The sequence below is a fragment of the Elephantulus edwardii genome, unplaced genomic scaffold, assembly GCF_000299155.1.
Source record: "Elephantulus edwardii isolate Elephantulus edwardi_28Jun2011 unplaced genomic scaffold, EleEdw1.0 scaffold00116, whole genome shotgun sequence".
Classification (NCBI taxonomy): Eukaryota; Metazoa; Chordata; class Mammalia; order Macroscelidea; family Macroscelididae; genus Elephantulus; species Elephantulus edwardii.
This window is the reverse complement of record NW_006399866.1, coordinates 1,661,877-1,675,341: the sequence shown is the minus strand read 5'-3', so window position 1 is coordinate 1,675,341 and position 13,465 is coordinate 1,661,877. Positions and strand designations below refer to the sequence as shown.

The window sequence follows — 13,465 nt, the reverse complement described above, 5'->3', positions numbered from 1 at the left end:
TCAACTGTTGCTGTCAGTATCTCAGATGCCCCTGTCCTCATATCCCTGCAGATCCCCCACCACAGCTGGTCCCTGACCCCAACGTGACCGTGTCCCTGGGGGAGACTGTCGTCCTGTCCTGTCAGGTCCTCAGTGAGGCCCCCTACAACCTGACCTGGGTTCATGACTGGCGGGTCCTGCCGGAATCTGTGGGCCGCGTCACCCAGTTGGCCAACCTATCTCTGGAAGTCAGTGACATCGTCCCTAGCGACGGTGGGCAGTACCAGTGCGTGGCCAGCAATGCCAATGGGGTCACCAGGGCGTCCATCTGGCTCCTGGTGCGAGGTGAGGCTCCTTCTTAGCACTACTGTCCCATAGTTCAATGCTCTACCTTGCTTTTCCCTCAAGAGACATCAGACGTCATCTCTGGCAGGCAACATTAATGCTAAATCTTTCATCTTCCTTGGCCACCGATGCTAAAAGTCTAGTGTTCCTCACAGTGGGGAAGTTCATCTTCATGTGTATCCTGAGTTTCTACTGCTATAAAACCAAAAGTTAAGCCTTTGTCACAGAATTGGTTCCATATCCTGTCCTTTTCTCCTGCCATCAGGTATCTTTATGGTCCTTCTCCTCGTCGCTTTCTGACAGTGAAGGGCAGCTATCAGGCTACTGGAAATTTGTTAAAGCCCAGAGATCAGGTATCTTTGGGAGAGGATGTAGAGAAGGCAGTGGGAAGAGCACTGGGTGTTAGGGAGCTCAGGTCCAGTTAGAATCTAGACAAATCTTGCATTAGGCTGCTGTTTCCACAAGTGCAAACACAGAGTGTTGGAATAAGTCTTCTCTCCCACATCAGCTACTCTTGCTAAGAAGGTTCTGAGGCCACAAGTTCACAGGAAGGTCTGTTAATGTTGTCTGCCACCAGGTGGAGGATGTGTTAGCCCTTCCTAGACTAGGTGGCCAAGAAGTCTGTTACAGCCTGACAAGTCTGTGGTGAGCCTCAGAGAACCAGAATTGAGCCCAAGTTGGGGCCTGTTTGAGGGCGAGCATTGAACTTCTCCTAATGCTCCCTGGGGGTGGGAACCAAGCCAGCCTTGAACACCTCTCTGATCAGGGCTCTAGTGAGCTTGCAGCTCGGGGAGGGTGCTGCGGAACCCTCTGCCCACATGACTCAGGATGTGCTCTGGGTGTCTAGCTGGTCCACCTATCCCCAGGGAAGCCACTTCTGGACATTCAGGACCCTTGTGCCTTTGCTCTGTCTCATCCATCTTTACTGACCAGGGAGGGGGTGGGCCTGGTGCCTGGGAAGCGTGGCTGCGCTGACAGGCTGTCCCCACCTGTTTATTCTTTGATCCCAGAGGCCCCACAGGTCAGCATCCACACCAGGTCCCAGCGCTTCTCTGAGGGTGTGGAAGTGAGGGTCAGCTGTTCAGCCTCTGGGTACCCCACTCCTCACATCTCCTGGAGCCGAGAGGGTCGCACCCTGCAAGAGGACAGCAGGTGAGAGGAGTAGGGGATTGGCTCTGTGACGGCAGATTCCTGGACACTTTGGCATATTGTCCCCGTGGGCCTCAGTCTTCTTGCCTGTAAATAGAGGGAGGGTCCACAATAACTTTGATATCCGCATACTCTGGGGTCATGTGAGCCCTGAGAACACTGTGGGCTCAGTGGTCAAATCTTGACCATACAGGCGAGCGACCTCAGACAAGTCCTGGGTCACTCCTCTGAGCTTTATGAATGTCATAAGATAATGTATATGCAGTACCCAGCACACAGCTTTGTAGAATGATGGTCTTTGGCGGATGGGGTCACTAGGGATACTGGAGATGGTGTAGGATCAGAATGTTAACACATTCTGTGGTACATGGGGTCGCTAGGAATTAGAGTAGATTCCGTGACACCTAACAACAATTACTTGGCTCTACAATCAACACCCTTGGTACAAGCAGTCAGGAGATCAGGAGATGTATTGCATTGGGAAAGTCTTCAATCAGGGACCTCTCCAAATTGTTGAGGAGCAAGGATGTCAGCTTGAGTGCTAAGGTGCACCTGATTCAGGCTATGATCTTTTCAGTCACTTGCTATGCATCTGAGAGCTGGACAATGACTAAGGATGACAGAAGTAGAAGTGATGTTTTGAGCTGTGGTGTTAGATCAGAGTCCTGAATATCCCATGGAAGGCCAGAAGAACCAGCAGATATGGTCTTGGAGAAGGTGCAGCCTGAGCGCTCCTTGGAGGCAAAGATGATGACGCTTTACCTCATAAATGTTGGGAATGTTAGGAGAGGTTATTCCTTGAAGAGGGACATTATGCTTGAAAAGAGTTGGTGAAAGAACAGAAGACTCTCAACCAGATTAACACAGTGACGGCACGGGCTAGGACAGGGATCAGATCCGTTGTTCATAGAGCCTCTGTGGTTCAGACTCGACAGCACCTAGCAATAACAACTATTATCACATGGATGTTGTAAATTAATTTATTATTCGTTGTAGCTGTGGAGCAGAGCAGCCCCTGTGTGGCCTGAGCTAACCAGCCCCTGTTTTGGGGTTATGTTTTTATGGCATGACTCCAGAGTCCTTGTGGATGCCCAGGGAACACTGATCATTCGGGAAGTAGCCCCAGAGGATGCTGGGAATTACAGCTGCCAGGCTGCCAACGAGGTTGGCATGGATGAGAAGACCATCACTTTGTACTACACAGGTACTCCGGCCCTGGGCATGCCAGCATCTCCCCCTTGACTTCTTAAATGAATCTTTATTGAGCATCTACTATGTGCCTAGACCCTGAGGTAGAGCAGTGAGCACATGGACCCTGTACAGGTGGTGCTTTTTAAAGGGAGGGAACAGAAAACAACATGCAGATAGAGAACTCAGTAAGATACTGTCTGATGGTGGGAGTCCTTTGAAGAAAACAGAGCAGTGAGCTGTTGGCATGAGAGGGCTGTGACTCTGAGGAGGTGTCACTGGCATTCCCGGGGGAGGTGAATGGGAGGCACAGGTCCTGAGTGGAGGTGGACCTAGCGTGTTCAAGCGGCTTCGAGGAGCCTGGGGTGGAATGACTGGGCACAGAGTGCAGAGGGGAGAAGGTGTGGGGTGGGCTTCTTATGTAGGTGGTCGTTTGGAACCTTATAGGACTTTGGCTTTTATTCCAGATTAAATGAGAAGTAAGAGGGAGTTTGTGGGGGATTTTGGTCAGGAAAGTGGTTCAGTTTAAGGATCTGGGTGGGAAGCTTCTAAACAACCAGTTGTAGCTAGATCTTTCTGGAGTGACTGTCCCTGCTGAATGGGAGAGAGGGAGGGGCAGGGCGGAGTTCCATCTGTGTCCTCTCAGGGCTGGTCCCCCCACCCCTGCAGACCTACCGTCCGTCTCTGCTGTCAATGCCGTGGTTGTTGCTGCCGTCGGCCAGGAGGCTGTACTGGCCTGTGACGTGTCTGGGATGCCCCCACCCCGAGTCATCTGGTATCGAGGTATGCTGGAAGGGGAGGGGTCTGGGGGCCTGGAAAACTTGATCTCCAGAATGCTCACTCCCTGGACAGTCATGAGAACGGGTGTGTAAGTGGGATCGTTGGTTCTAGCAGCCCTAGCCCTCACCCCTATCTCAGTCTCATCCCAGGACGCTGACCTCAAGGAGTCACAGAATCTTCAAGCAAGCTGACACCCTGGTACTTCCTTGTCTTTGGTCTAGAGGGTCGTGAAATTATTCTGGCCCCAGAGGGCTTCAGCTCCAGGACCCTGCGGATCCCAGCGGCTAAGGAGAGGGATGCTGGTGTCTACACCTGCCGAGCGGTCAATGAGCTGGGTGACGCCTCTGCGGAAATCCGGTTGGAAGTCGGATGTGAGTGGGCACCTTGTCTCCACCTTCCCCATCCTTGTACCACCTCCAGCTCTGTGAACTGCCTTTGAAAGGGAAGAGAGAATTCCACCACGTAGCCTGGCAACATGGGATTCCCATCATCAGAACTCAGAGCGTTTTGGACTAGGGATGCCTGGAAAGGCAACAGTGTAGGAGTTAACACAGTTAACACAGAAACTTTGTGTCTTAAAGAACACATATTTATAACCTCACAGTTTCTGAGGGTCAGGAGTCAAGGTGCAGCTTTACTGGATGGTTCTGGCTTAGGGTCGCTTACGAGATCATCAGCAATGTGTTGTCAAGGCTGTGGTCATCTGATCTCGACTTGAGGTGACCTCAGTTCCTCATCCTGTATGTCTTCCCATCTCTCCAGAAGGCTACTCTTCTCATTACTTCCCTTCTAGAGCAAGTGATAAGAAAGAGAGAGTCAAAGAGAGAGAATTTGTCAAAGAACCCACAATGGAAGACACAGTCCTTTATGGTCTTGGAGTGACACACCATGACTTCTTTATTTTATTGGTTACACAGACTAACCCTATGGGAAGGACTAACTGAGTAAGGGTGTGACCAAGAAGTGAGCATTTTTAGGGTCTACTTGGTAGCCTGGGTATTGCCATCTTGAAATATGAGTTCTAGTCTTTTATATTTGTTTTATTTTATATTGATTTACAAAGTTTGTATACATTGTGTTTCCCACACTTCTTCATTCACATTGTGTTTCATGCAGTCATTGGAGTTCTTCTAGTCTTGATTCTGTTAGTCAAGCTGTCAAGACTCAGTTTCCTCTTCTATATAACGGGGCTGGCTGACCATCGGTACTCTCATTGAATTACTGTGAGGGTTAAATGAACTTGGGTGAAGAGTTCTGAGCACAGGGTCTGACCGACAGTAAACAAAAGGATTATTAAACCCCATCTACAGAGAAGAAGCCTGAAAGTTTCCTGTGTTGAGTGCCCAGCCTTGTCTGGGATTTCTGTGATGTTTAAGTGCCAGGCCTGGGTCCTAGGCCCTGGGCAATGCTTGATAGCCGTGGGCACAGTTTCTTGGCTTGCTAAGCTGGATGGACTGTGCTCTGGGGGTTTGCTGGACTCTGGTGGTAAGACAGGTGCTGGGAGTTGGGGAGATACAGAGAATTGAGAATGTGCTCGTCCTGGCCAGCTGATGGGCAGAGCCAGGTTTGGGGAATGGATTAAAGGCTCCTCAAGAAAGCCAAGACTAGAGTACTTAGCTGGGGCCTGGAGTCAGTCCAGTTAGGAGGGCCTGGTCCCCCAGTGGGAATGGTACTATCTCAGGATAGGGTCCTTCCAGGCCTGGAATGCCTTTTGCCTTCATTTCTTCATCTGTTCCCTCACTCATTCCTTCAATACATATAAAATACTTCAATATCCAGCGTCCAATACTTGGGGCCATGTGCCAGGCCCCAAGTTGCAGGTACAATGGCAGGCATGATACATTTCTGCCTGCAGGTTGTTTTTGGAAGGCAGGTGAGAGAAGAGTAAACACTAGTGGGATTCTGGTGTTGGTGGTGTGTAGGGACCCAGAACATGGATGACCTCACAGTGGGGCTGACAGGGTGTCTTGGATGTATGTCCAGGCTGGTACTAGAGGTCTCAGTCAGGTGAAGAGCTGGGGAGCTGGGCTCCAGCCAAAGGGACCCCATAGGGCACAAGAAGAAAGGAAGGGATTAGATTCAGAAGGGATGGGCGAGGTCAGGCTCTAGCTGTTGTGGTACCAGTTCCTGGGCCTCAGGCCTCGAGACCTCGGCACCAGAGATTGGACTCCATCCTTCAAATGGTGTTGGAAGGCATTAAGGAAAAATATACTCAGATTTTTCTTACAGAGATTGGACTTTTGGGTGGAGGGGGCTGAGTGTGAGAAGCTGTGGGCTTGGGGGCCTGACACTAACAATAATAAAAATATCAGCTAACACTTCTATGCTATTTACCCTGTGCCAGTACCTGCCTTAGGGAGCTCTGGTGGCCTAGTGGTAAGGAGCTGCACTGCCAACCCAAAGGCACACAGTTTGAATCCACCAACTACATCACAGGAGAAGGATAGGCAATCTCCTCCTGTGTGATATACTGCTTCTGAAAACCTGCTGGAGAATTAGCTATGAATCGGTTCCAACTTGACTGTACCAAACAACAAATACAGTGTCTGCTTTAAGCATGTTTCATGTGCTCACTTATTTAATATTCTCAACAATGCTTTGAGGTGCATGATATTTAGTCACTTTATAGACCTGGAAAATGAGGCACAGAGAGACTAAGTGACTTGACCAGCATCACTCAGCTAGCAAGTGGCAGAGATGGAACCTAAACTTGAGTCTCTGCCACGCATCTCTGCACATGGGGGATTCCAGGGATGGAGCTGCAGATGGTCAGCTCCCCACTGGCTGCCCCTTGGCCAGGTTAGCTTGACCACTTCTCCTCTCTGAGCCTCAGGCTCCTCATTTGTAAAATGGTCTCAGAAATGTGGGAGTGAGAAGGTAGACAGCCTGGGCCACAGTGGGCTCCGGCAGAAACCGCCGCTGTGTTATTAGCTGGCAGGTTCTGAATGAGCAGAAACGTGACAGTACTTTTGGGATGGGGGAAGCTGTGTTTAGTTCTGATCTTTTATCTCTCCCCTTGGTCTTGTAATTATGTACCCTTGTCAGAGAGAGGTGATGACTGGGACTCCAAGGTAGAGATTCAGGGGCGCTGAGCTGCTAGTAAACTGTGGCCAGAGGTCAGGAAAGGGCTGGATAGTGGCCCAGCACCTGTGGGGCTTGGGTGGGCTGGCCTGGCAGTGGCGGTGGGAAATTGAATTTTCTGCCCATCTGGGTGGCAGCTGTGGTACATCCTTCCTGGCCAGCCTGGCAGAGCCTCCTGGAACAGGGGGCTGGGAGCCATGCCTACTTCCTGCTATTGACCTGGGAACTGGCTTGCTGGTGGCCTCTGGGGCACAGGAGGGGGAGCAGCCTCCCCCTGCACTGGTACAGGTGCCTGTGTTTGTGGACCAGCCTGCAAAGCCCTTCTCAGCATCTTCTGGGCCTGACTTTGGGCAATCGAGAATCCTGGGTCAGTCTGGATCCTGCTGTTCATTTGGCCAAGTTATCTCTGAGCCTCAAAACCCCTTCTGTGAAATCAGGATAATAACAGAAACTTGTTTATTGAGTTCTTGAGAGATTTAATGGAATATGCTTAGTTCAGACTTGCATAGAATAATTACTAGACAAAGCACCCTTCCCCCAGGCCCTGTCTCCTATGCTGTGACCTGGCCTGGGCTGACAAGAGCTCCATGAGGCAGTGACCAGCCTGTGGTTGGTGACCAGGGTTCTGCTGTGGCCACCTGCTCCCTTAGTGCTCTATGACTTTAAAAAACTGTCCTCAGCTGAACTATCTCTGCATTCTAAGGGAATGTTCATCCCTTCCTATTTTAGTCCTTAAATTTCAGTCCCTGCTTCTTCTTCCTTTATCAAGAAGCTTCTGGTTCCTGTGTAGATGTGCAATGTATATGCTTTAGAGGGTACTAAAGGCCCGAGGGAGCTCGGGTGCCTAGTGGGTAAAGACCTGCATTGCCAATCTCCCAAAGGCGGGAGGTTCGAATCCACCAGCTATTCTTCCTTGGGTGAAAGATGGAAGATCTCTTCTCATGAGATTTAAGTTGATTAAAACTCCAAGGCAGTGATATTGACTTTTGATTTTGTGAAACAACTCACTGAGGAACAGTGGTGGCACATCAGTTAAAGCACTCAGCAGTTAGCTGAAAATGGATAGTTTGACCCTGTCAGTGGCTCTGTGGGAGAAATATGAAGCAGTCTACTATCATAAAGATTTGGGGACCCTGTGGGAAATTCCTACAGGTTCACTAGGATTGACTCCATGGCAGTGAGTTTGGTTTGGGGGTGAATACCCTTTGTTGGACAGGGGAGCAGGTTTGAAGCAGGACCACACTGTGTGACAGATGTGGCCATGATCAGGAGTTCTTCTCCAGCAAATGTAGCAGGTGGCTGGGGGCTTGTAGAAAAGTCCTCATTTTAATTTCTTTTAAAAATAAGAATTTTTAAAAATACAGCAATAACAGGTAAAAACGGATTCAGACTGGGCTGTGTTTGTCTTTATACTAGTGCAATCCTAAAACAACACTTCCGTCCTTGCTTTGTGGAGGAAGGGGCCGTGGTCCTGGGGCCCGTGTGGTGGTTCCAGAACCAAGTGTTGTTGTGTAGATGGCTTGATTGCAGGGAATTTAAATGGGGGCAGGGTTCTTTGGCCCTTGAGGGAGAGGCTGTGGAGACCATGTCCCACCACCTGCCCCCATGCTCTGCCCTGTCTCAGCCATAGACTCCGTGAGTCTACAGTGTCCCTCTTGACACAGATGGCCCGAGGCCAAGCCTGCCCCTACTCACCATTGTGCTCCTCTGCACACACTCTTTGGGCCCCAGACTCTGGCTTCTCTCACTCCTCCTTGCCTGTTAGGGAGCTGGCTTGACTTGCAGCAGTTCTGCCTCTGGGATGGGGGGCTCTGAATGGGAGGATGAGGTGGGGAGACTGGGGATTGACTGCAGGACCTGGGGTCTTCAGGAAAGGGCTTGGGAATTTTAAGATACTGGAAAGGTAAGGCATTTTAAAGGTAGACATAAAGTTACTTCTTTCCAGAAGAGGACACTGAAGTCTAGAATAGCAAGGGGATACACCCCCAGGTGCCCACTGGGGCAGAGCAGTATGAGGACCTGCCCTCGCCTTGGGCCACACGCTCTGGGGACTGAAAAGAGCTAAGAAGGGCTCAGCCCTGTTGGGCATTGAGTCCACAGGGAAAGTGTTCCATGGAAAGTCCCTGGAAAAGAAGTGTGGCTGCCCCCTCACCTCAGCTCCTCTGAAGGGCGCCTCCCAGCAATGAATTAGCAGCCTCATTGCAAGGAGGACATGACCTTTGCTTCTGAACAGCCCCATCCCCGAGGTGTGCTTTTTTCCCCCATGGACTGTTTCTCCCAGGGTGTATAGTGTGGGTGAGGCGAGCACCTGGCAGTGTTGATCTGATTCTGCATCTCCCTGGGGCCTTGAGCATCAGGAGGGCAGGGCTTGGTGGCAGACTCCTCCTGTGTCCTCAGGGCTTGCTCGTGGCAGGGCTTTCCAGGAATGTTTCAGAGGAAGGGAGCCGAGAATGGATGGGGGAGGATGGAGGAGACGAGGCTGGAGGCACAGCTGGACCATGGGACACTGTGGCCTTTCTGAGGAGTCTGGAGTTGGCCTTGAACATCCTTGGAAGCCACCAGGGCATCTTCAACAGGAACCTGGCACTGGACTGGTGCCATGGAAAGGTCCCTTCTGCTCCCCTAGTGAGTGTGGGGGACCACTGTGGCGGCAGCCAATGCAGCTTAGAGGTCCTGGGAGTCTGGATGGACCGGAGGACATCCAAGCCCTGGCTTGCAAGCATTCTTGTCCCTTTTTGCATCGGTGAAATCTCATTGTGTGACTTACAGCTGACCCTCCAGTGGGTTTTCAGAGGATATAAATGGCGCAGGAGGAGACTGTCCACCTTTCTCCTGTAGAGCAGCGGGTGGATTCGAATCACATCCATTTGTTGCTTAGTAGACATTCCAAATGCTATCCTTTATATCTGGTATTCACTTCTTATTATAAATGAGTTGCCCCTTCCCAGGTAGGAGGTTCAAGACCAGCACTGGGGGTGGATGGAGTGGGAAAGAGAGTGGACTTTGAAGGAACCAAAGCTGAGTGGTTGGGATCTCAGGAGGGGGCATAAGAAGCTGTCTGAGGGTGGATGGAGGAGGCGAGGGACTGGACTTACCCTCAGGCCTGCCCAGGAAGGGAGGCAAAGCCATCCTGCTAGGGCCAGGGCTCCACAGAACCAGCGACCCTCAGCTGGGAGACTCAGGAGCTGCTGCACTCTGGGCTTCTGAGTCACCAGCTGCCAGACCCCCTGAGGAGGGAAAGCGCACATGGGTGGCGTCTCAGCTTGGGTCCAACACCGTCTTCTTCCTTGTAGAAATTTTCCAAGTTGTATTTCTATCTCCCTGGAACTTCCCTAATCCCCAAAGCCAGAGGGAATGTTGATGTCATGGTTTGGATGGATGAGGGAGATTTCTGGAGAGAGATACAAAGAATATAGAGGTGGAGGTTTTTCCACAGGGTGGGGTCGGGGACAGGGACCTGGGGTCAGTGCCAGGAGGTTGTTCCTGGATCTCTCCAAGTAACACAAGACTTTGAGAAATGGGTTTGGAAGAAATCTCACACATTGTTAACAGTGACTACCTTTGGGGCAGGGTATGAAATATAGGGTGTGGGGGGCAAGAATTAGGGGCTTTCCTAGCCCTTATGTATTGCTTAAATATTTATAACGTTAGGGTGCCCAAGTGATCCTTGTGTGGGTGTGTTGTTGTAGCATTGTTAATACACTTGCCTTTACTCTTAGAGGACACCTGGGTGGGGCTAACAGTTAAAACTATTGGCTAGTAGCTGAAAGGTTGGGAGTTAGAGTCCACCAGATGAACGTCAGAAGAAATGCCTGATCTGCTTGTGAAAAGTCACTAAAAAGGGAGGACCTGGGGGAAATGCTATTAGAATATAAGGATAGTAATTAGCGTTATTATTTATCATTAATCTATGAATATTTAATTAAGTAATATAATAATTAAATAGTATTAATTATTGGAAGCAGGAATGGCATCCACTTCCTAAACAACATGCCTCTGGAAACTCTATGAACTTTGATAAATGATGATAGTTATCGAAAGGCTTCCGGCCTTTTTGTTCATAGGGTCACTATGAGTTGTGCTTGACTCGACTGTAATCAACAACAACAACAATCAATATTATGTAACATAATTTGTTAGAATTATTGAATAGGAAACTGGTTTGCTCTGGAGACTTAACCTCAAGTCCCAGTAAAAAAGTTTTAAAAAAGAATAGCCAGTGGAGCGCAGCTGCACACTGATACATGAGAGGTCACCATGGGGTGAGGTCAAGGCCATGGCAACTGGTTCTGACTTGGTTTTACCCTCTGGAGGGTCTTGGTCTGGACCTTACATTGTAACATCACATTATTGAAAATGGGAATATTTTAATTCAGCAATAGTGTTTTCTTTGCTCATTTCATAAAGGTCAGGAAACACAGAAAGGTGTTTTCTGAAAAAAGAGTACAAGTGACTTATGACCTATGAGGTATAACCTATGCCCCGTCTATGAGGTTGGCCTTTGAGGTGGTTCCCCATTTGCAGAGGACACGTCTGTGGTCAGGGAGGTGGATGGGCAGGGGAGGAGCATCTGGGGGACAGCAGGGCTGACTTTTACCTCTGTGTGGGTTCCAGGCTGGCCAGCCACAGGCAAGATTGAACTGGACGTGCAGCCCCTCAGTGGTGGGCTTTGTGCCAGCCAGGAGCAGGCATGCTGTTCCCCTGCACAACTAGGCCAAATGGGCCCCTGGTGACCTCACCTAGGGGTGCAGAGCTAGGTGGTGCCACTCTCTCATCAAGGGCTGCTCCCTCTGTCCTCGTCCAAGTGTGTAGAGTAAGCCAAGCCCAGGTTGGATCAGAGTCCTGGTCTCCAGATGGGGCTGGAAAAGGGGAGTCTCCCAGTGATGAGAGGAGAGCAGAGAGCAGACATCTGGAACAGTTCCTTGGTGTACAGGGTTGTGGGGTTCAGCTGCTGGGCCTGGCTGATGGTCGCTTGTCTGCAGATGCTCCCCAGCTGTTGGAGCCACCACGAGATGTCACCACGGAGCTGGGGAGAAGTGCCCTTCTGATGTGCCGGGCCACAGGCCGCCCACCCCCAACTGTCACCTGGCGCCGGAGAGATGGCGAGGCACTAGGGCAGGGTGGCAGGACCGGGCAGCCGGATCCAGGAGTGCTGTTCTTTGACAGTAAGGGGCCAGAGCTATGGGAGGATGGACAAGGAGATGCCACTGCTTCTCACACCCCACACCCCAACGCTGGGCTCTAACCTCCAGCAGCAGCCGGGATCAGACTGATGGGTGTCATGTACTAACTGCATGAGCCTGGGGTTCCTTCATTCTGTACTCGGTAATAATAGTGCGGACCATACCACCTGGCACTTGGTACAACAGTACTACCTTCAAAGTTGCTGGGTAGGTTTCAGTAAGTGCTTAGCATGGTGCCTGACAAGCGGTAAGCATTACCTAAGTGCCGTCACTGTGTAAATGCGGCCAAGCCTCTATCTACTATTGCTGTCACCTCTAACTACCTCCCCACTTCTACCACTCCTGCTGCAACTTCCCCTGTTTCAAACGAGTGCAGCCCTGGTGCTCTTTAACTGCTTCGTCTCATTGACTCCTCAACATCACTACATGGTACAGGTAATTATTCCCACTTTAGAGATGAGCACTCTGAGTCCTTCTCATCCTTCTAAGGATCCACTGTATCTATCACTTTTTAATTTTTTTCTTTTAAAATTATTTTATATTGGTTTGCATACAAAATTCGTATACATTGTATTTCACTCCTGTACATTGTGTTTACACATTCCTTCATTCACATTGTTTCCTACAATCATTCCCAAACATTGTTTTTATAAAATGGCTTGCCATTGACCCATGCCCACTCCTACCCCATCTTTTCAGGTCCCCACAGGATCTTTCCTAATTCCTTCAGCCCCTCCCTCTGCCTACGTACCAAACTCTTGACCCCTCTCTCTGCTCTTCCAGCCCTGCCACCTGTATTCTGAAGGATCAGGATGTAGGGGCTGCCTATGCCCAGGGGTTGCCATCTCATGGGGTCCCCATAGGCCTATGGTGGTGAAGAGAGCTTTCTCCACAGCCCAGGGAAATGGAGATTGGTGGCCGCTGGGGTCAGGGCCTTCCCTGGTGGTCAGTTTTGCCTCGTTCTCTCAGGTGTGGCCCTTGAAGACCAGGGTCTGTATGTCTGTGAAGCTCGCAATGTCTTCGGGAAGATGCAGGCGGAAGCCAGGCTTGTTGTCACCGGACATGGTTCGCTGGTGGATTGGGAGAGTCAGGGAGGTGGGGTGTGTGTGGGTTCTTTCTGGGGAGCGGCCAGCCCATAGGAACCCCCAGGGAAGCTTCCCATGACCATGTTTTGAGAAAGATGTCCATGCCACTTTCTCCAAGAAGAACGTCTGTGTCCCCACTTGCTGGGTGGTGTCCAGGGGCCTTTGACCCTTTAGGATCCTCCGTCCTCATGTGCCCACCTGGGAGGAGAAGGGGGGGATGTGGGGCCTCTGGTCTTTGATGGCACCACCTCTCCCACAGCTGTCCCGCAGATTGCCAGCAGTCCCTCCACGGTCCGGGTCCTGGAGGGGCAGCCGGTGTCCTTGCCTTGTATCATCCTGGCCGGGAGGCCCCTCCCTGAGAGACGCTGGCTCAAGGCTGGCCAGCCTGTGAGTGCTGGGCCCTGGAGGGGGCGGAGGACAGAGCCCCTGAGGAAGGACAGAGGGCTGCTGGTTTATGCTTCAGCCTTTGCTTTGCTGCTCCTCTTTTTGGCATGTTCTTGTATTACCTTTCTCCTGCTTCTTTCTAGAACCTTCTCTGATAGTGCTCCAATAGATACACAGACACCAGAGCTGGGCACTCACCTGCACGCCTCTCTTCCTTCATACCTAACCAGGAAGGGGATGTCTCTTATTTTCCCCATTTTACAGATGGGGAAACTGAGGCTTAGCAAGCTG

General features: G+C 50.8%; 1 protein-coding gene across 1 annotated transcript in view; it reads left to right on the top strand.

Moving 5' to 3' along the window:
* Positions 1 to 13,465, top strand: part of HMCN2 (hemicentin 2) — a 193,960-nt gene that overhangs the window by 50,998 nt on the left and 129,497 nt on the right. The window contains 8 exon segments of the mRNA XM_006892600.1: positions 52 to 324; positions 1,335 to 1,476; positions 2,550 to 2,677; positions 3,331 to 3,444; positions 3,663 to 3,812; positions 11,505 to 11,687; positions 12,675 to 12,770; positions 13,050 to 13,177. Coding sequence (XP_006892662.1) covers positions 52 to 324; positions 1,335 to 1,476; positions 2,550 to 2,677; positions 3,331 to 3,444; positions 3,663 to 3,812; positions 11,505 to 11,687; positions 12,675 to 12,770; positions 13,050 to 13,177 — 1,214 coding nt within the window.